This window comes from Dermochelys coriacea, chromosome 5 (genome assembly GCF_009764565.3).
Source record: "Dermochelys coriacea isolate rDerCor1 chromosome 5, rDerCor1.pri.v4, whole genome shotgun sequence".
NCBI lineage: Eukaryota > Metazoa > Chordata > Testudines > Dermochelyidae > Dermochelys > Dermochelys coriacea.
In genome coordinates this window covers 121,193,596-121,217,369 of record NC_050072.1, presented here as the reverse complement: position 1 = coordinate 121,217,369, position 23,774 = coordinate 121,193,596, and the positions used below count along the sequence as shown (strand labels likewise).

The 23,774-nt window shown below is 42.1% G+C and overlaps 1 protein-coding gene across 1 annotated transcript in view; it reads left to right on the top strand.

The window, feature by feature from the left end:
• The first annotated feature begins 223 nt into the window (after nt 1-223).
• The window catches only part of MUSK (muscle associated receptor tyrosine kinase), a 92,856-nt gene continuing 69,305 nt past the window's right edge, over nt 224-23,774 (top strand). Inside the window, exons 1-5 of the mRNA XM_043515032.1 lie at nt 224-399; nt 4,977-5,103; nt 13,405-13,556; nt 20,440-20,567; nt 21,146-21,287. Coding sequence (XP_043370967.1) covers nt 321-399; nt 4,977-5,103; nt 13,405-13,556; nt 20,440-20,567; nt 21,146-21,287 — 628 coding nt within the window. The 5' untranslated portion in view covers nt 224-320. The remainder of the gene's footprint in view (nt 400-4,976; nt 5,104-13,404; nt 13,557-20,439; nt 20,568-21,145; nt 21,288-23,774) is intronic.

Sequence of the window (23,774 nt, the reverse complement as noted above, 5' to 3'; positions counted from 1 at the left end):
CTGGGTCAGGTTATTGGTTTGGAAAGGCATTTGGCCATTGTATTCCACACTCTTTGCTCAAAAGGAATTCTAAAGGGATTTGCTTTCTCGTTTCATGAGCCTCACATTTTCATACTGACCTAAGTGGATGCACACCAGCTGGCCATGTCCATCACTGCAGCCACGTCTGAGAATTCCTGATTATAGTTAGATCCCATACACTCCGCAGCAGAGACAGTCATTAACTGAGGCACTTTGTAACAAACCATGGTTTAAAATGAAACCGGCAGGGAACTCAGTGCACTTTGCCTAAAGGAGCCTTGTATGATTCTGGATTAACCATGAAAGACTTAATGAACATTCCACTCATACATATCTTCACCCTGGCGGCCTTCAGCTTAGCTGAAAAACTTCCAAAAGGTTTGTTTAAACAGCCTTCATCTTCTCCTAGCTTTTGTGACTGGTTAAGGAGTTTTTATAAGGACAGGCCAGGCTTGAAGGGGGGAACCTTGTGTCATTACTGAAAATTGTACAAATGTAAGGCTTTCAGTTTTACTAGTCTGGTCATTTCTCTATTGTCTTTAGAGGATAACAATGGAATAATCCTGCATTTCTACCTAAAACTGAAGGTTGTTTATTTACAAATAGCATTTAGTGTCACTGTAATGGGCAAGGATGTTCTTTGGGTCCAGTTTGCGTGGGATGGGTGTTGTCATGTTAAAGGAAGCTCCTAAGACTTAGCTGCTGACTGGTATACTATGTGTTAGGGTCAAAAGTTTTATGATATTCTTGTGCATCTATGTATGTATATGTATAAATCATATTTGTATATATAATGCATATACATGTGTATATATAAAATGCCTACAAAATGCACGTATATATATATATACACACACATACACATGTATCATATATTAATATCATATGTCATTTATATTACACACACACACACACACACCATTATGAGATTCCAAAAATCTGTTCAGAAAATTCTGTGAGACGCAAATGCAACTTTATTATAATGGGAACTGAAGATTTACCATATGGGAACTGTCAGCTAGGTAAATGTAACCTTTTTATTTTTCCATATTGATTATTAGGACTGGATCAAAATATACCATAAACTACACTCTCTCTGGAAAAAGAAATTTAACCCAAGAGGAAGCTGCTAGTCACTTATTATGGCAATAGCTCTTCCCAAGTCAAGATGAATACCTATAACCGGTGATCAGACTGTTTTCCTTGCTTTCCAAATTTATTGACATGGAAATTGGCCCCAAGGTTTTGTATTAAGGCAGCAACACTAGATAAGGCTTGGGAAGAGCATGGTAGATAGTAGCAAGACTGGAGAGACAAGAAAACCAAAAAAAGAGATAGAAGTGATTTTTCTGATACCATCATGCAATGAAGAGACATCTGCCCTTTCATGAAACATCTGCATTGGATTTTCTCTTTAAGAAAGCTAAACATCCTGTTCATGTCAATTGTCATGTTTCATGAGAGAGTCTGAACATGTGAATGTAACCAAGTGTGCTGAAAAGACCACAAAGTAATATTTTTGATAGGTTTTGCAGCAAAGCTGGATCAGCAATGGTCAGAAATACGCACAAGAGCAGTTCATAGCTAGAGAAGTTTGACTATTTCCAAGAGTCTACAATTCTGGAATGGGGGTAAATTTTATTTTTCTGTTTCATTTGTTCACTTAAAAAAGTTTAAATTTAAAAATAAAAAACAACCCAGTTCTAACTGATGGACTGAACTTCAAACAGGGTTACTATCTTCTCACTGAAAGTAACAAACACTAACAACTTTTAATATTGACCATGAATCCTTTTACTACTTCCTAAACTTACAGTTGATGCCCAGGAAAATGGCACCTGAATGGCCTTAAGGATGGAGCAGTTATATGTCTTGTTATGCTAGTTAAAGTTATAATTGTTATCTAAAAATATCAGAGCATAGTCTTGACTGACCTGTGTGCTGCAGCACGCAAAAGTCTTGGCCGGTTTCTCAAACCTAGGCACAAGGTACTATGCATTTTTCTCAATTAATTTAAATATTGGCAATATGGACACCACTGGATTTGATGTGATTTTCTGTCTGGGAAAGCATTGGTTCTCATCAAAATCAGGACTTTTTTTATGTCAATCTCTAAATAAGCACCAGTCACTGCCATTTTGGAGATCTTTCTCTGGACAGAAACAAAATGGTGGCACAGCCCACAAATTACTGGGTCACACAAACACAACAAGTACTTCTTGGACCTGTGTCCTTCTTTTCTCTCATCCTAGCAAAATAATATTTACTCAATCTTCTCTATTATCCCAACATTAAATTTTAATATGGGAAAATAAAAAGATAGGAAGGAAAGTGCAGGATACTCCCAGTTATTAACATTATTGTTATAAAGGCTTAGAAAGCAACAGAGGGCACTGTTAACAAGTTTTCCTTTAACTGTTTTTCTGATTGGTAAAATATTAGTTGTATGGATGCCATTCCCTTTACATATAAGGGTTAATCCTGCTCTGAGAGTTATGCCATTAATTTGAATGGGAGCTGGATTAGGCCCATAAAGCAGAATAGTGCTAGAGCCAATGGTATCTTATCTACCAATAAAAAGGTAAAATAAAACTCTTTAATTGTGCCCATTATATCTGTTTACTCCCTGACTCTTAGGGATCTTGTTTTGCCTGATGAGCAAAATACTATCAATAATACATCCAGTAGATCAGCTGTTACTGCATTCTCCCTCAACATAGCTACATTTAGCTCATGAATACAATCAGTATGCAATATACAATATGCATTTGAGTTAATTCATTAATTAAAGTAGCTTGAGATCAAAATGCACCTTTCCACAGCTCTAGGCACGCCAATATAAATTAAAATGTCACATACAAGACAGCCATTGCAACCAATCCATCCCATAATAGAACCCAGCTATAAAATCTGATTCACAAAATAACTAAATCCTCTTTAAAATGAACAGACTTAGGGCAGAAAATGTACTAGCAATAGTAAATGACTTCAAAAAGTGCCTATAGTGTGTTTTCTCTAACATTTCAACACAGTTATTTTCTTGGCATCTTTTTCAATAGGACCTGGAGTGAAATCCTGGCTTCACTGAAGTCAGTGATAAAACTCCCATTGACCTCAATGGGGACAGGATTTTACCCCAGTTGTAACACTTGCGAACAAGGAGGAAGAGACTTGTAATAAACACACACCCTGCATACTTTAAAGCAGTGATAACCTGATGCAACTATCTTGTTTTTTTTAGCTGCAGAATTATGATTTGTTTTTCACATATATGTAATTACTGATTACTATGAGCAGTTTGCAGTCACATTGAAAAGAAGTGTTATTAGCATAGACATGTTTTAGTAGCAATTTTCAAAAATACTGTACAATAACATGAACTTGAAAGATATAGTTAGCACGAAGGGCCTGATTCTCCTCAATTTTACTCCAGTTGGACTCCATAACACCAATGCAATCCTAAGTTACACCCAGGTAAGTGAGAAAAGAATCAGGCACAAATTCTGTACTATATCATCTAAATATTCGGTCTCATTCGTACTGGAGTGCCTCACATTGCCATATGTTTTTGGTGCATTTTAGTGCTCAGGAATATTTAGGTTTGAGTGTATTGGCTAGAGAGGAAGCAGACATAGCGTAGGCAAAATTTTTTCCACCAAGAGACATCAAAATGTAGCAGACATCTCTGCAGTAAACACAGTATATCTATTTAGTAATGTATGTGCAGGCAAGGTAATTTTCTTTGTACTGTTTAAAGGTCACTGGAATTTCTCTTGTTGCTCCTTCATGTTCACTGCAGTATTTCACAGAGAAGCAGATGGCTAGTTCAAATATATGCACAGCTGTCAATGAAATCCAGTGTACCAAGTACTGGATGTACGTCTCTAGCAGTCATACATTAAGAGTTACTGGTTTTGTATCTTTGGTTGCAGGGATCACCCTGGGGAGGGAAAATAATTACGAGAGGTACCGTTTGATCTCTACCAACTATGCTTCAGCTTTTACCAAGTGGCATGGAAAATACCTTTCCAAAGATAAAGCAGCATTTCAGTTGATGATGGGTGCCCAATAATAAATGTAAGGGATAGTTATTTATTATCTACATCACACTGGGCACTAGCTGATTAAGGAAAAAGAAACAAAAGGTTGTGTGTCAGTCAGGCTGTAGTATTGCCGTACCTCAGGGGAATTTATAAACTATCCCTATGCCAGTAATTAGTATTACACATTTAAAAAAAAATAAATACAGAAGAACTGAAACAGACTGCATTAATGACAAGGATTCCTGAAGCTCACATATTTTGACATCAATGGTGCACCACCTTACACACTTACGCTAGGGTGCCAAGGAGCCCCCTTATTCCCACATATCGATCCAGCATTGCTGGTCCATGCAAGGATGAGCAGCTGCTGTAGGAGCCACTAGTTCTCCTTGTGTAGGCAAGTAGTGTGCAAAGCCGAGGATCTGCCCCCCACACCTCAACATGCCAACCACTGCTGTTGAGCAGGCATGGAGGGGGAAGCAGGAACTGAACGGTGACTCTTTGAATCACACCAGGTTTGGGGTAACTTCATGGACTATCCCTTAGAGAGTTTAAGAAAAAAAACCCATGATAAATGGACCAGGTAATAAATGCCCATGGAAACCTCAGTTCAGCTATGCTAGTGTAGGAGGCCCAGTGTGTATTGGAAGAGTGTGCAGATTTGAGAGTGATGGGGGTGCAGAGAATTGCCAGCCCCACTAGCCAGTTATAAGTGGCCTAGTTCTGTGTCAGAGAATTACTGAATTCCAGGGAAGGGGTTGGGAGGTGACCCCACTTACATTGACTCTGCACCGCAGCAGAGTCCCATTGGTTTGTGCCCTTGAAGTCAACAGGCAATCTGATGATTTTGCAGTCATTGCTCAGAAGAAACCCAGGATTGAAATTGCAAGTTTTCTCCCCTTCTTTCTGTAGCTCCCCTTATCAACACTCCTCTGGAAACCGTGGACGCATTAGTAGAAGAGGTCACTAAATTCATGTGTGTAGTGGACTCCTACCCCGAGCCAGAGATTACCTGGACACGTAACAACATTCCCATCAGGTAAGTATGAAGTACTATTACAGCTCAAGGAGATGCAGATTAATCTAGAATCAAACCAAAACTAAAATTTTCAATTCAGTTCAACCGTCCAAACCGAAATATTTTGATTCCAGAATGTCAAACCATTTCATTTGTTAGGAAATGTTGAAACAAAATGTTTTGAATCACAATTTTTAGGCTATTTCCATTCCATAAAATGTGTGGATATTTCGACTTCTTATCCCAGTCAGGATTAAAACAAATTTTGAAATACCAGAATTTTCTGCAGGATGGAAATTCTGATTTCCCACCAGCTCTACTAAAATGTAATACCGAGGAACACAGCAGGATGTAAAATTTGTAGGGCTGAATTGAAAACTATGGATGAAAAGCACTAGCAGAGTGCCAAGTATGTCCCTCTTTAGCATGTCCTTGATAGAACAGCAATGTCACAAGATGTGATCCTGTAATAGGGAAATAAATGATGTTACCTGTTGTGATTCCAGACAAATTACTGGATCAGATTTTTTGGCAGCAGAATCACATGTGTTTTCCTATGAAAAAGACATTTGTGACAGCAGAAAGAACCGTTGCCTAGGTGCATTTTGGTGAAAATCTGTCATGGGGGGAAAAATGAGCAGAAACACATGTGCAGGAGTTCTGTATGTTAGAACACGGCACAGATGGGATGCATTAGCAGATGCTTTTTAAGATAGTCACAGAGTGCTCGGAGCATAGTAGCTGAGTACACTATTCCACTTTGTGGTAACAGATGGGAGAAATAAAGTGCCTAGGTATTCGTATATGCTTCATAGGGTTGTTATGTAGGTTCCTGGAGCCATATCTCCATTAAATATATTTGCAGACAGCCAGCTACCTGTGCCAATGCTTTCAGATTTTATGCACAAGTCAGTGTGAGATTTGTTGTGTATCCTTGTGCCACCATTTTGGGAGGAGTCAGTTTTTTTTCAGGGGGAAACAAGTGTTTGAGCAGCATCAGCCAATGGGGGAGCACTGGGATGGTTTCTGTCTCAAGGAGGGAGGCAGGATGTCTCTCTGAGGTCTGCTCAGAGCCTGTGACTATGCCCCTTTATGTGGTACAGCCTGTTCTTCTCAACTCACTGGTCCTGCTCTAAGAGCCTGTGTAGAGTCCTTTCTTCTCCTTTTGGGGCATCATGCAGTCACAGCACTCCCACTGCTCAAGCCATGTTGAGAAGGAAAGTGTCCCTGCATTCTCCCCCACTCTGTATACTCAGGTAAGGGCCAAGCCGAGTCTGGCCCAGAGAGAGAAGCTTACTTAGGCATAGAGCTTGTTAAAATATTTTCACATGAAACTCCCACTGACTTCAGTGGGAAAACTGCACTAGACCCAATGCTGACTGGTAACTTTGTGGACTAGTGAGTACTGGAGGTGGAGCACTCTAAGGGTCCTGGCTGCATGTCAGGGTATTACTGTGTGTCAGGTTTTTGGGCGTGACCCAAGATTCTACATTTTAAGAAAACAGTTTTGCTTCATTGGGGTGAGCTAGTTAAGGGGAGGGTAAAACTATGACTGACTGGTTTTATTCAGGGATTATTATTTATTATTTAGTGCTCACAGAGTGCTTGGCACTGTACAGCACACAGAACGTGCCAAGAGTGCTATGCCACAGTACCACGCACTGATGCTTAATAGTGGTGGAAGAGATGTTGGACAGGGAGTCAGGAAATCGGTGTTCTGTTCCCATCTCTGCTATGAGCTTCTTGCCTGAACTTGGGTGATCTTATTCGTAGCCATATTGGAGTTATTTTCAATGTGGTCATGTGGGTGTATATCAGAGCAGAATTTGATCCTTGTTATTCTTTAGGTCTCATTTCTGTATATGTTAGAACTAATTTCCCTATACAGCCCTACACATTTGAATTTGAAGGAGCAGTCACATGACTTGGAGTCTATTGCTGGCTATGCCACCACAGATTTCTTGTATAACTTCTAACAAAGCAATTAACTCTGTTCCTCAGTTTACCCATTTACAGAACAGGGATGGCATTTCTCTGATGAAAGGGAGTGTTGCAAGACTTCATTCTTTTGTGTTTTCAAAGTACTTTGTGAACCTTACATGGAAAATGTCCTGTAATAGCAAAGTAGTATTATTCCTGCCTTGTGAACATAGTAGTAGATTAAAACAAGGTTTCTTTGTATTGTACACTGTCACACATTATTCACTACCTACCAAAGCATCATCTAAAGAAGAATGATGTGCTGTGCTTTGGAAACTGTTCATTTCAGGATGGTAGGGAATATTACTGTTCTTGCTATGGTTACGTTTTGTGGACAATCTCTTGCAAAGGTAAAAAATAGTCCATCCACTTTTAACCTTGGATCAGGCAAATTCCTTTACATTCTCTGTTTCACATTCTTGATCCTCCCTTGATTCTCTTTCAGCGATGGGAAATTTCACTTTGTTTAAAAATAATCTGTATATAAATAAAGTGAGACCTGTTTTAATTGTATAATTTGTACATTAGTCAGGATCTGCTTGAGGATGACTTCTGAGAAACACTCACGAGACTCCAGACAGGTCATTATTGCAGGCAGATTTGACTGTGTGACCATTTTAGAATATTTAAAAAAAGCCCTATCAATTTGTTTAAAACTTCATATGTATATCCACACAAAAGATTTTAGAATTCATGCTTCAGTGACTTCAGGAGAACTGTCCTCTTTAGCCCAAATCTCAATCCTGCAAAAATTGTACTAAAGCCCCCAAGCTGTGCCAAGCATCTTGCAGAACAAGGGCCTAAATCCGCCTGAATAGAATCTTCAGATCAAACCACCTATCTTCTAGTTCCTTCTCTATCAATAAAACTAACATTGAAGGGAGAAACAGCCTGGGGGATGCCATTTATACATCAGGACTGGGGTCACATCATCCCCAACCCCCAATCCTTACAGGTCCTCTCTGAGAATATACAGAAAAGCAGACTCTTTTCAAGCCCACTAAGTGGTACACTATCTCCTTCTCCAACAACTCAAATCACCTTCCCAAAAGGTGTATCACTTTGATACTAAATCAGACAGAGCATGCCTGTTTTACACAACTGCCAAAAAGCCTATTTTTGTGTGACCAAGCACATCAATTGCTTTGTTCTTCTCCTGGTGTTTCTGCAGCAGAAACAAAATAGCTTTCTCTAGAGCAGTCCTGACATTCAGGGTCGATGCTGGTGGATACAAAGTTTTGGCATGAAGACAGGGCATTATATAAACTGAAACTATTTCAACTACACTCCAAACACAGGGAGGGAGAAATATTTGCTAAATGGAAAAGAACCAAATCAATGGATCTGTAAAAAAATCAAACATCACAGAGGCTAATTGTTACACACAATACATATTAATTATTTTATTTTTGATAGCTTCTTCCCTTGCCAAGGTTCAAGGACACTGGACAGACAGATAACTTCAAAACAAAACAATATGTAAACAATTGAATGCAATGGGAACAAAGCCAGAATAAGGACTGATGAAATTAGATTGCATGCAGCTCCTTATGTATTCCTTGTTTTCTAGGGTCACAGAACATTGACATATATAGTAGAGTTTTCTGCCTTTAGTTAGCTGCTGGCCGACTAACTCAAGGTAGCTAATACATTCGTAAAGCACAGTGTAAAGCCACACATGTTTGCTTTAGGACCTGCAATAAAACTTCAACTATGCAGACATTACTTGGGTAGCATTTCCAACAGAAAACTCGATAGACTAGGGTCATAGGTTAGAATCCTGAATAACAGGAATCCACTGCTTTGCACCCTGTGTGGTTGTTTACATCTGGGTGAGTGTAGAATGCTCCCATTCTGATTTTGTAGTATTTTCCCACTCCCCTTGCCCATGTGTAAATGATGATACAAGGTGCCAGCCAGCGGAGAGCTATGCCCCGTGTTTCTATAGCACTTTCACTCCAAGAATCAGGATGGGCTTTACAAACAGCACTGAATTCAGTCTCACAACAATCCCGTGAGGTAAGGAAGTGTCATTATTTCCTTTCTATGCTTAAGGAAAGTGAAGCTCTGAGCAGGTAAGATTATGTTTTTGAAAGACATTGCCTTAATTATTGGAGGCCCACTCTGCAACAAATGGGGCCTGATTATCAGAGGTACCGTTGAGTACCCAGTGGCTTTGTGGCTACTCAGCACCTCTGAAAATCATGTCCTTGAAAATTAGGGCCTAATGCCCACATCCTCAAAGGCATCTAGGTCATTTCAACTGATTTCAAATGGGAGTTAGGTGCCTAAATATCTCTGAGGATTTAAGCGGACGTGACTTAAATTTAAGCGGACGTAAAGTCACATAGGAAGTCAATAACAGGCATACAGAACCAGATCTCCTGACTTTTATTGCTGTGCTTTAGCCATAAAACCATCCTTCCTGAGCACTATTTAGGGTTTGTATCTTTCACCCTACTTTGTAAACTCCTACATTTTCCTAGGAAGAACTAGGAAAGGCAACTAATCAACATCCTGAAACTATTTATTGGCAGTTATGACATGTCACTGTGTGCTAGATGGGTTTATTTAAATTGTGGTTACACAGAACAGCTGAGCATAAAAACTTTCCATTTGCTCACCTCCTGCTTCATTGTCCAACCGAAGCAGTAGTGTGGAAGCTTTCCTGGTATTCAGACAGCCAAGATAGTTTTATAATGCTGCCAGGGCAGTTCTGGTAACATGTCTAATTCTCAGTAAACCCACTGAAGTGTAGCTACTCACGACATGTATCTGGCCAGCATACAGATCATACTGCAAAGCTTAGTTTGATGAAATTGCTATCCTTGAAAAATACTGCTTTAGTCTCACAGCATCTTCTACTATGGCTGGCACAGTCTCCAAGACATATACACTAAATCACACCTATTCTACAATGCATCTGTATTGACTGCATCAGACTCTGTTATATTTCTGCTTTGTACTTTACCGTCCCATACAGGGGCAGCTTGTGCCCACTGATTTTAAGCCCTCGTGATACGGGTTTGATTACTTGCTCAACTCAGCTCTCTGGCTGTACTGCATCATGTGCACTAATGGCACTGTGTGAATGATTAATAAAAATAAGTACAAAAATCTGTGATGTACCATTGTTCTGTGACAGCCATAAGGGATGCAGTAAAAAGGGAAAATTATCAAAAATAAATTATTCATATATTATGTATTCATATAATTATATAGTATTATATATTACATTTAGTGCTGTTGATTAATCACAATTAACTCGTGATTAACTAAAAAAATTAACTGCGATTAAAAAACCTAATAGCACTGTTAAACAATAGAATACCAATTGAAATTTATTAAATATTTTTGGATATTTTTCTACATTTTCAATTATATTGATTTCTATTACAACACAGAATACAAAGTGTACAGTGCTCACTTTATATTATTATTTTTTACAAATTACAAATATTTGCACTGTAAAATGATAAACAAAAGAAATTGTATTTTTCAATTCATCTCATACAAGTAATGTAGTGCAATCTCTTTATTATAAAAGTGTAACTTACAAATGTAGATTTTTTTTGTCACATAACTGCACTCAAAAACAAAACAATGTAAAACTTTAGAGTCTACAAGTCCATTCAGTCCCAATTCTTGTTCAGCCAATTGCTAAGACAAAAAAGTTTGTTTACATTTATGGGAGATACTGCTGACTGCTTCTTATTTACAATGTCACCTGACAGTGAGAACAGGCCTTTGCATGGCACTTTTGTTGCCTGTGTTGCAAGGTATTTATGTGCCAGATATGCAAAACATTCATTTGCCTCTTCATGCTTCGGCCACCATTCCAGAGGACATGCTTCCATGCTGATGATGCTCGGTAAAAAAATAATGTATTAACTAAATTTGTGACTGAACTCCTTGGGGGAGAACTGTATGTCTCCTGTTCTGTTTCACCTGCATTCTGCCATATATTTCATGTTATAGCAGTCTCAGATGATGACCCAGTACATGTTGTTCATTTTAAGAACACTTTCACAGCAGATTTGACAAAATGCAAAGAAGGTATCAATGTGAGATTTCTATAGATAGCTACAGCACTCTAACCAAGGTTTAAGAATCTGAAGGGCCTTCCAAAATGTGAGAGGGATGAAGGTGTGGAGAATGCTTTCAGATGTCTTAAAAGAGCAACGCTCCAATGCAGAAACTACAGAACCGAACCAAAGAAAATCAACCTTCTTCTGGTGGCACCTGACTCAGAATATGAAAATAAACATGTGTCGGTCTGCTCTGCTTTGGATCATTATCAAGCAGAACCCGTATATTCTGGAATGGTGGTTGAAGCATGAAGGGACATATGAATCTTTAGTGCATCTGGCACGTAAATATCTTGCGATGCCAGCTACAACAGTGCCATGTGAACACCTGTTATCACTTTAAGGTGACATTGTAAACAAGACGTGGGCAGCATTATCTCCTGCATATTGTAAACAGACTTGTTTGTCTGAGCGATTGGCTGAAGTAGGACTGAGTGGACTTGTAGGTTCTAAAGTTTTACATTGTTTTATTTTGAATGCAGTTATTTTTTGTACATAATTCTACATTTGTAAGTTCAACTTTCATTATAAAGAGATTGCACTACAGTACTTGTATTAGGTTAATTGAAATATACATTTCTTTTGTTTTTTTACAGTGCAAATATTTGTAATAAAAATAAATATAAAGTGAGCACAGTACACTTTGTATTCTGTGTTGTAATTGAAATATATTTGAAAATGTAGAAAACATCCAAAAATAGTTAAATAAATGGTATTATATTATTAACAGTGTGATTAATTGTGCAATTAATCACAATTAATTTTTTAATCGCTTGACAGCCCTAATTATAAATAATTATATATGCAGTGACAACCATCCCAATTGTGTCTCCTATATGCTACTGGTAAACTTATTTTATATTTTGCTCTCATTTAGATTCTGATCCTGAGCCTATTGAAATAAATGGCAAAGCTTACGCTGATTTCAATAAGATCAGGCTCTTACAGAGCTACAAACTGAGGATCCAATCTTGATCCCTTTGAAATCTGTAGTAAAACTCCCATTGCTTTCAGTGGGGTCCAAAGTTCACTCCTGGGCTTCATTCACTTCAACAGAGTTAATCTGGATTTACACAGGTGCAACTGAGACCAGATATGGCTCCTTATGCTTAAAGGTAGGTTTAGCGGTATCTAACTTCACTTTGGAAAGCTGAGCCTATAAAATCTTAAATGGTGAATTTAGACTTATGATGCAAAATGTTTTAAACATTAAAAGAAAACAGGGCAAATAAGGCTTTGGGGGTTTAAGCCTGCTTGGCAGAAAAACCCCTCTTTCAGTGACATTTGGCAGAAGCAAAAGGCTGTTTTCATGAACGCAGTTGTAAAAGGTCACAGAAAGATGGAAAACTCATAAACTGATGGCTATAGGATATTTGATGCAATCTGGAGAAATCTTGCACCATTAAAATGACTGCAAAGTTTGTTATATTTTGCAGTTTTGCAAGGAAAACCACAAAACAGCCCCTTCCTTTCCCCTAGGAATTTTGCATTGCTACACAATACTTAGTCTAGCAGACCACTTCTCCTTCCAAAACATGGAAATCTTCACAGCTTTGTGGTGGCCTTAGGAATTTCCTTTTCTTCGCTAAGACCGATGGGCCAGATCCAGTTGTCATTTAAGTTATAACCACATTCAGATCTTGTAGTCCTTATTAGAGATGGATAGCAAATTTTTTTTCCTCATGAAAAATTACCAAAATTTTTTTTTCTGGTTTAAAACAAAATAAAAAACTGTTTTGGATGCCAGAAACTTAAAATTGCTTGGCTTTTTCTTACTCAAAACCTGAACAATTTTGACCAAACAAACATCTTTTCACAAAAATTTCCATTTAGTTGAAAAGACATTGTTTGTCCAAAAGCTGTGATGAAATATTTTCAACCAGGTGTAGGTCTTATACAGACAAATCCTCATTGAAGTCAAATGCACCTCAACTACACTCAAAATATGACTCAGTTTGGTGAAGACTACTGGAGATTCAAGTGGATGCAAGGTTCTGTGCTTGTGTATCCACTTCAGATAATAGTCCTAGATACTCAACACCTATATTTCACAGTGATTGACATAGAAATACCACAGATTAGATAGAAGAGTGTTCAGAACTGCTACTAAATTGGTATCGTTATATTTAGAAGTTTAACCATTTTAGGAACCACGAGACAAAGCTAAACTTGAAGTGGGTTTGATGACTTGCAATGAGTTCAGATTTATACTGTACACCTTCTGCTCTTACCAGCATGTCACTGTATCCTGCAGGCTGTTTGATACACGATACAGCATACAAGAAAATGGGCAGCTCCTGACCATTCTCAGCGTAGAGGACAGCGATGACGGAGTATATTGCTGCTCAGCTGACAATGGAGTTGGAGTGCCTGCAAGAAGCTGTGGGGCTTTACAGGTGAAAATGAGTAAGTGGGAGGAGCCCTTTCAAAGCAATTAAACTGAGTAGATGATAAAAACTGATCTCTCCTTTTGAATTAATCTAGCAGACACTTAGGACTCCATTCTGCTGCTAATTGTGTAAGGGGACTGTTGCCCCCTTACTAACATTCAGTGGGGGTGTTTTGGTTGGCTAGCTCCCAGTACTAAAAGGAGAAGGGGCTATAGGGAATCAGGATCCTGAGACTGATAGTCCCTAGGAACAGTGGGGAGAGGCCAATGCTCCAGGTCAACCTGAATGACAGGGTGGGCAGGTAATCAGGGAGTCAGGCGGCCAGGGAGGTCCCGTCCTCTGTGTGAGCTGGAATTGCCTGGGTCAGACAGAGTGGGGCCGAGCTAAGGAGAAAGCAGGGGCCTAAGTTAAGCTGGGGAGCAGAGCTGTGCCAGATCCAGAGGGACCAGAAAAGCAGCCCAGGGAGAGCAGACCCTGTCCTGGGAGCTGAGCTGCAGCTCCAAAGCTAGAGGCACAGCCCAGAGAGAGCAGACTTGCTCTGGGAGCAGAGCTGCAGCAACCAGAGCCAGAAGGGCCAGAAAAGCAGCCCATGAAGCAGGCCAGTGATGGGAGCAGAGTCACGGAAGCATCCTGCAGAACAGACCTGTCCTGGGAGCAGAGCTGTAGCAACCAGAGGCAGAGGGGCCAAAGAAGCAGCCCAGAGAGCTGGAGGCAGAGCAGCAGCAGTGCTGAGACAGTGGTGGAGCTGGGGCTGAAGCAGTCCGGGGCTGGATGCGGTGAGCAGCTGGGGAGAGCAAGGGGGACCCTGGGCAGCAGACCCAGCACAGGGAGACACCTCAGCCAAGAGGCTCTGCAGGCCAGGCTTGAATTGTAACCCTGACAGGGCGGGGGCGACACTGGGAAGAAGGGTCCTACCACTTAGAGCCTGAGAGCGTATGGCCACCACCAGAGCAAGTGTTCAACCCACAGCATCCCTGCAGCACAGCCAGGGCCCGAGAAGAAGGCCTGGGACTTACAAGGAACAGAGAATTGCCCTGACGTTCCAGAGACACTGTGATGTTCCCTGCCACAGAGCGGGGTGATGTGTTTCCTTTAACCTTTCCCATTTTTCCTTATTCTTTTTAAAACTAATTATTGATTAAATAACTTGCATTTGCTTTAAATTTCATGTAATGATCAGCGGGTCAGAGAAGTGCCCAGTGCAGAGAGAGTACTCTGGAGTGGGGACACCCTAGCCCCTGTCCTAGGTGACCACAGCAGGGTTGGGGGTCGAGCCCCCCAGGAATCCTGGCCCAGCCTTCTTGGGGTTACGAGGACTCTGGCCAGACAGGAGAGTGGAAGGGGAGTCCTCGACAGCAGGGAGGCCTCTGGGTAAAGGAAGTGGGAGCGAGGACTCAGATCCTTTCGCTAGCCCACTTCACCGGGGTAGTACAGAAGCCAGGAAAATTCCCCACAATAGCGGGACTATTCCCCCGCTTACATTTCGGGGGGGGGGAAGCTTTCTTTGCACAATACAGACAATTTACAGTCTCACATGATGCACTTTTGATTTTTGCATATCTGTATGCACACCTCTGGTTTTCCATGGGGTTTCTACATCTGGCAAATGTAGTCAGTGTTTCTTGCATATAAATGACCATGTTTGGGTCTTTGCTTATGCATATGTGTTGACCATGTTCTTTGTTCTGACCATCCAATCCTTAATGAGTTCCCCAGCTATTTCTTGACAGACAATAATAGAAATCCTTACAGTACCTGGCCGGAAAACGTGAGAGAAAAAAAATTAGCTGTCCAAACTTCAGACACCAAATGAAATTTCCATGATATGTTGCTGTGACTCTCAAAACCGTAAGGTAGGGTAGATTTATCTTTCCTGATTGACAACCATGGAAGACTGTTATAATGCTTCACAGATCAAAAAGGCTATTCCTCCCCGGCTGACATTTTCACTGTGGAGCTTTTCTAGGAAATTGCTGAGGACTAGTCTTAAGATCCACCCCCCAATGGACAGAATGATGCCCCTACCACTGTGGTGCATCTCCATAACACAACAGCAATGTGATGACAGTCCTTCCACCCACTATGGATGGGGACAGGAGTGCCCTATTCCCCACTGAATGGCGTAACCCACCATTCCCCAGCCCCCAAGGTGGCAGGTTAGATTTTTTTTTTAAAATTGACTTCAAAGAAATCCAAACAGCTGCCCCCATTTCAGCAACCTTTGTATTAATCAGAAGGCTGGGCCTTGTTTATCATTTCCCTTCATACTGGCGTGTGAATTCACATTTAGCTATATCCCCTGACAAAAAATTTGAAGCAGCTTATTACTGTAAATACCTGAAATATATTGTACTCATGGAAAGATTGTGCATAGTTCTAGTCTGAAGGGACAATAGCAGATTAAAAAAAAAGTCATGGACCAAATCTTTAGCTAGTGTAAAGGGGAAGTAGAGAGGGACTGAGAGGAAGAGTCTATTTGAGAATTGGGGGTGGGAAACCGGCAGCCTACAGGAGAAAAGAGATTGGAAGGAAGAGACTGTATGCATGAGGCATTGTTTTCTGTGGGATCATAGAGTCTTTCTACAGTTAGTCATGTCCACTACCAGGAACTACTCCAGTCCCCAAGTTAGATAAATTTTGTGACTTTTCTAAGCAGAATACAGCCAAACCGTACCAAACAAGCTATGGAGGCCTTGAAATATGTATAGAATATTGCCCAAAGGAGTTTCAGTCAAAGCCACTATCTTTTATTTTTGAAAAAAATATGTTGATTAGATGCAAACCAGGCACCTAGAGGTGAAAACCCAACTGGTTAATCACCTCGTAGGAAACCCACCCACTGCTATTAAAAATAATCACGTAAATGTGAGAATGAGACCCAGACATGACAATCAGTGAAGCCTCAGGAGAGACTACACAGCATACAGCCATATTCTTCAGTTTCCTGTTCTTGCTTTATGTAGAGGATCATACACACTCTCAAACCTAATAGGCCAAGAGTCCATCCACTAAGAGTCTGCTACCGGATGCTTTAGAAGAGGAAGGCATAAAACCTTCATAATAAACCTAACTGTGCATTGCTGTGAAAATGTCTTCCTGTCCCCATCTGGAGATCAGGATGATCTGAGGAATGGAAAGCTTGTCTTATGAAAGGAGACTTAAGGAGCTCTGCTTGTTTAGCCTAACTAAAAGAAGGTTGAGGGGAGATATGATTGCTCTCTATAAATATATCAGAGGGATAAATACAGGAGAGGGAGAGGAATTATTTAAGCTCAGCACCAATGTGGACACAAGAACAAATGGGTATAAACTGGCCACCAGGAAGTTTAGACTTGAAATCAGACGAAGGTTTCTAACCATCAGAGGAGTGAAGTTTTGGAATAGCCTTCCAAGGGAAGCAGTGGCGGCAAAAGATCTATCTGGCTTTAAGATTCAACTCAATAAGTTTATGGAGGAGATGGTATGATGGGATAATGTGATTTTGGTAATTAATTGATCTTTAAATATTCAGGGAAAATAGGCCTAATCCCCTGAGATGGGATATTAGATGGATGGGATCTGAGTTACCCAGGAAAGAATTTTCTGTAGTATCTGGCTGGTGAATCTTGCCCATATGCTCAGGGGTCAGCTGATCGCCATATTTGGGGTCGGGAAGGAATTTTCCTCCAGGGCAGATTGGAGAGGCCCTGGAGGTTTTTCGCCTTCCTCTGTAGCATGGGGCATGGTTGTCTTGAGGGAGGCTTCTCTGTTCCTTGAAGTCTTTAAACCACGATTTGAGGACTTCAGTAGCTCAAACATAAGTGAGGTTTTTCGTAGGAGTGGGTGGGTGAGATTCTGTGGCCTGCGCTGTGCAGGAGGTCGGACTAGATGATCAGAATGGTCCCTTCTGACCTTAGTATCTATGAATCTATGAATCAGTTTGTGCCCTGAAGCACAAGGATTGCTAGCCTTTGCAACAGACAGCATGTCTAACTATTGTAACTACGATGCTATTCTTATTCATGCAGGGCCGCATTTTGGCTCTTGCGGTGAGAAGCACACTGTGGGAGGACTGGGAGGGAGGTATGAGGGCAAAGTGGCAGTCCCCTAAAGCATTTTGCCCAAGTGCAGCTGTACACAGAGAGGGAGAACTGGGAATGAGCCCACTGAGCAGCAGTACTTATGGTGAAAGGGACAGCATGCATTCTCCCTGTCACTGCCTCTGTGTGCCATCGGGCCTCAGAGCCCTTTAAGATGACGAGCCTTTACTAGCTAAATGGTCCAGCGCTCAAGGGCACGCTGGGGATATAGTTTGACTGCCTCCTGTGTCAGCATGCTTGGAGGGAAGACAAAGTCTCCCTTCTTTGCTGTCCCCCACAAGTGCATCTGTGCAGGGGCAGCCAGCCACACTTTGGTCCATAAGCACATCTTCCTTTCTGAAGTTACTACATCTCATTTGTCTTATTATTTAATGTTAGCATGCGCTTTAGTTATTGATGCCATTAGTATACATGGTGCTGAATATCCTTCAGCCCTGAGTTCCACAAGATAATTATATGGCACTCACAAGTATGTTCTATTTGAGTACTATATGCTATGTGAGTACAGCATATCAGATAGCATGGCCCAGGTCCTCACAGGGACTTAAACTCCGAAATTCCATTGAAATCAAGGGAAGTTAACTAAATAACCTTGAGGATCTGGCCCTGATTTATTCAGTGTGGCCGATTCCCCCACACTTGTTCACCTTGAGTAGCACTATGCCCATGTTGCAATCAAAGTGGCTATTTGTGTAGTGACGTACTACTCCACATGAGTATGAGGACCAGAAGCTGCTTTATATGAGGGATTAAAAAAACCCTTGGTAAAACAATAAAGTAGCCCCTCTTAGCAATGTTGTGCATCAATCCTTCAAGTGCTGATCCTTTAAACATAATCTTCCTTTGTATTTTAGTAACCAGATTTATTTCAGAGCAAAGTAAAAATAAGCCCGCATCGTACTATGTGACCACAGACTTTTTTATCCACAATCTCAAAAAGTCTTGAGCATTGGTCTATGCGTGTAGTTGTCCCTTCTTCATAACTAGGGCCTGGTTCCTGCAAATACTTATACACTTGAATAGCCCTGTTGAACTCAGTGGGAATAATCAGGTGCCTACAGTGGTTTACATGTGTTTGCAAAATCTGAAGCTAGATTTGTAACTGCTATTACATATACGAGTATGAATGGGCATCTGTGAGTTAATGGGCCGGATCCTGAAGACTGTCTCCATGCAGACAACACATTAACATTAACAGGAGTTTTAGGCATGGGACGGTTGCAAAATTGGGCTCCAGGTTTGCTAACTATTGGTCTAATCCAGTGCCTACTGACATCAATGGGAGAGTCAATGGGCCCCCAGGTACGCACAAGCCATGTCCACGCAGACGCGGTCCGCCTGACATTTGGGCGGTGCTGCACCTGTGCTGGCTGATGCCCAGTGAGCTGCCGGCTGTGCTGATGGGCGTGCTCTTCTGGCATGGCCAGGGCTTCCACATGCCGGCCTGGTAGGGTTGCCAACTGTCTAACTGTGAAAACCCAAAGACCCTTGCCCTGCCCCCTGTCCCACCCCTTCACCGAGGCTATGCCCTCTGCTCACTCCATCTCCCCTCCCTCTCTTGCTCTCTCTCCCCCACCCTCACTCACTTTCACCAGGCTGGGGCAGGGGGTTGGGGTGTAGGAGGGGGGGCAGGCTCTGGGAGGGAGTTTGGGTGTGAGAGGGGCTGAGGGGTTGGGCTCAGAGGGAGCTTGGTGTGGGAGGGGGTGCGGAGTGCGGGCTCTGGGAGGGCGTTTGGGTGTGGGAGGGGGTGCAGAGTCAGGCTCTGGGAGGGAGTTTGGGTGCTGGAGGGGGTGCGGAGTGCGGGCTCTGGGAGGGAGTTGGGTGCGGGAGATGGTACAGAGTCGGGCTTTCGGAGGGAGTTGGAGTGCGGGAGGGGGTGCAGGGTGCAGGCTCTGGGAGGGAGTTTAGGTGCAGGAGGGGGTCAGGGGGTTGGCGCTTACCTCGGGTGGCTCCCAAAAGTATCTGGCAGACCCCTCTGGCAACGTCTCCAGCCCATGGGAGTTGTGGAGTTGGTGCTCGGGGTAGGGGGGGGCAGCGCAACAGAGACCTCCTGCCCCATCCAGGGGCTGTAGGGCTGTTCTGCTGCTTCTGGGAGCAGCGTGGAGTGAGGGCAGGCAGAAAGCCTGCCTTAGCTCCATTGCGCTGCCAGCGGTGACAGCCGGGGGCCCCCAGGCCCTTTTAAATCTCCTGGGCCCCTGGGCAATTGCCCTCTTTGCCCCCCATGGCGGGCCTGCTCAGATTATCCAAATGTTAATACTCCTGTCACACACCCTTCTTCTTGGATTACAGATGGACCTGATCTAAAACTCTGCATTTGGACACACTGAGGAAGTCAGAATCCAGATCCAAACTCTCACAGTAAATGCTCTCTTTACAATGGACAAAGCAAAAACCCTGAAGACAAATATTCTTGAGCATCGGAGAGATTGTTATCTGGATCTCTACCCAAGATCTGACTAATTCAGATCAGTGTCAAATTTCACTCTTCCTGAAAATGAATCATTTATACTAGGGTATCTGATTTGGTGTCGTTTACCTGAATTTAACATTTTAGGGTGTAGATATAGTTTATAATTATTTCTTTCAATGGAATTACATGCCTATCAAGAACTCTCTTGGTTCTTCTGTCATTTAGGCCCAGATCTTCCAAGACTTTAAGTGCCTAAATACCTTTGCAGGCTGGGCCTTGGTGACAGCAATAAAGGCTATTTGTACAGAGATGCAGACAGGGGATTTTTGATGACAAAGAATACTATTGAGTGTATCTGAACTGTGTCTCTTGTCTGCTGTTCAGATTTAATTTTGGCCTTTTTGTTTTAGAACCTAAAATAACTCGTCCTCCTGTAAATGTAAAAATAATAGAAGGATTAAAGGCTGTTCTTCCTTGCACTACAATGGGGAATCCCAAACCTTCTGTCTCTTGGATCAAGGGAGAAACTGTTCTAAAGGTGAGTAGAGAATGAAATTAAAATATCACTTGCATGCTAAAAATATGATGACATAATCAGTCCAAGTATTTGTAAATTCTGCCAGAGAAGCATTTAAAGAGACACAGATATCAGGTTGAAAATGTCAAAACAAGATTTTTGGTTAGGGGTAATTCTACCGGTATAGAATTTTTTTTCTCTATCTCATTTTTCAATTAATAGTAGATCTGAACTAACCCAAAAAGAGTTTGTGAGTCTAATTGTGAATAAAATGTACTCATCTACTTTGCAGATATTAATTCACAAGCCTTTGAAGTTATTGTTCCCTTATTTGTAAAAAATTGGGTGCGTGAATGGCTTGAACAGTATGAACTGAACTTATTAGACTGGAGGATCTAGCTATAAATTCCTTAATTCGTAAGTCTTGTTCAAAGGTGAACATTTACTTCTAGCACTGTTAAAAGGTATTTTGGAATTCACTTAATAATTCCTGTAGGAGAGTCCACATTTGTAAATGAAAGTTTCTAATTGTTTGACGCAACACGTTAAAGTATATTCATTTTTCTATTTCCCATCTCCCACCTTCCCATCTCTGGCAGGAAAATGCTCGGATTGCTGTTCTGGAATCAGGGAGTTTAAGGATCCATAATGTTCAAAGAGAAGATGAAGGACATTATCGCTGTGTAGCAAAGAACAGCCTGGGCATAGCCTATTCGAAACCTGTCACAATGGATGTGGAAGGTGAGTGACCCTCATACCCAGACTATCAGCATTTAAAGATCTTTCAGTCATACATGATCCAATTTCCAGTGAAATAAATGGGACCTACATTTTGTTATTGAAAAGCATATGTTAAAGTGGGTGCAAAAGGCTAGAGAAGGGCAAGCAAAGAAAAACTCAAGTTGAGAGCATTGGCTCTGTGTCCAGGAGTGAAGGAAAAGCAAAGGAAACACAAATCAGCAAGTATGTTTTTCCATTGCTTGTTGATGGTGAAAGTGATGATTTATGAGGGCCAACTCCTGCAGACCCTTTGACTTCAGTGGGAATTTTGGCTATGTAAAGACTACAGGACTTGCCTTACAGAGAAATAAGTAATTGATGTATCTCCCTTTTCTTTGTCTAGCCATTCCCATATATTGGTTTGTAAAGCCTCACTGTGATTCTACCCTATATCTTTCTAGCTTGGCCAGGGTGGGGAATGTTGGAGCTCCATATTGATTCCAGAAACTGGGCTGCTGGAAAGTGCTCATTCAGGGCTGTCTTCAGTTCAAAATGTTGCAGCACTGCTTCTGAGCTTACTATAAAGGATTGCAGCATGATTATTATTACTGCCATTTCCATCCTTTTCTCCTGTTTTTTATTTGAATTGGTTGAGTCTTCAGGAATACAGAACAGTTCTCTTCAAGGAACAGTTCTTTGTACATTTTCCTCCTGCTCAATTGGATACCGGATTGATTTTGTTTGTTGTGGTGTTTAGTTACTCATATACAGGGTGTTTTCCCTCTGGTATAAATTATCACCAATTTCAGTGTGCTGAGAGCAACAGACTGCAGTAGAGAGAGATTGAAAGAGCTAATAACATTCTGATTTCTTGGATACTATAACGAAAGTTAGGTCAAGCAGTGCTTTATGGTAGTCAATGGTGGAGGAAGGATTAATCCGATAGATGAGCCAGTTTGCATTTCCCATTCTGAATGGAACCCCCATGCTGCAAAGCGGCTGTCCATTTTTCCAGTAACTCTAGTTTTGGGGCTGATTGGTTTTGATCAGTGCAGGCTATATCATGGTTTTCATCAGGGCAGGCTATATTTAGCCTTATGATGACATTTTCCCATAAATAGGGTGCAATCCTACTTGCAAACTCCCACTGACTTCATTGGGAGCAGGATGTGGCTCATTGCACGGAATTACAAGTTAACGTAGGTTTGTTGTTTGCTTAGCAAACACATTTGCAATTAATATTTCACCGGACAAGTTGCTTGTATATCAAAAGATCTTGCAGTACACTGAATCAGAGATAAAAGTGTTTTGTTATAACTAGAGACCCAGACTGCCGCAGGGTTCATATCTGGCGTTTTGATCTGAAACCATGACAGACATGTGGCCACCCAGCATATTTGGATCTAGGTCTAAATTTCTCCAGTGTTTGGGGCTGTTTGGTTTGGGCCCTTTGTAGCAATAAAGTCCACGAGGTCCTATGAAGAATTGATTGATTCCAGGAACACAGTGCCATTCAGTGGAACTTCCCCTACAGGGCAGGACCAGCCTGTTTTAAACTGTAAAGCTCCAGGACCACAGGAGCCAGCTGCAGAGTCTGAATCTGTGTTGGGGTGCTTGGATTATATTTTGTTTTGTGCCTGTTAATTCAACCAGTGGAGAATTAATCAGCAAAATCACATTGCGAAGAACTCTGCATGCATCCATTCTCTAAAACAAGAAAAAATAGTGCTTAGTTAATTAATGAAAGCTCAGTGCTCGTGCACAAACTATTCCTTCATATTCCATTAATGTATGTTATACTAACAAAGTAATGCTGTTCATTACTCTTGCTTGGGTTCTTCTGACCAGGTACCCATGTAATATACCTCATTTCAGGGTAGGGTTGCCAACTTTCTACTCGGTCAAAACCGAACACCCATGCTCCGCCCCTGCCCTACCCCTCCTCTGAGGTCCCGCCCCTGCCCCGCCCCTTCTCCAAGACCCCACCCACATCACTCGCTCTCCCCACCCTCACTCACTCGCTCATTTTTACCGGGCTGTGGCAGGGGGTTGGGGTGTGTGTGGGGGTGAGGGGTCCTGCTGGTGTGGGGCTGAGAATGAGGGATTTAGGGTGCAGGAGGGGGCTCCAGGCTGGGACCGAGGGGTTTGGAGGGCAGGAGGGGGAACAGGGCTGGGGCAGGGGCCTGGGGCACTGGAGGGAGTGCAGGCTCCGGTTGGGGGTGTGGGCTCTGGGGTGGAGCTGGGGATAAGGGGTTTGGGGTGCAGGAGGGTGCTCTGGGCTGGGACTGAGGGGTTCAAGATGCGGCAGGGGGATCAGGGCTGGGGGAGGGGTTTGGGGCACTGGGGGTTTGAGGGCTCTGGCTGCGTGTGCGGGCTCTGGGATGGGGCTGGGGATGAGGGGTTTTGGATGCAAGAGGTGGCTCCGGGCTAGGGCCACGGGGTTTCGAGGGCAGGAAGGGGAACAAGGCTAGGGCAGGAGGTTGGAGCACTGGAGGGGGTCATGTGTGC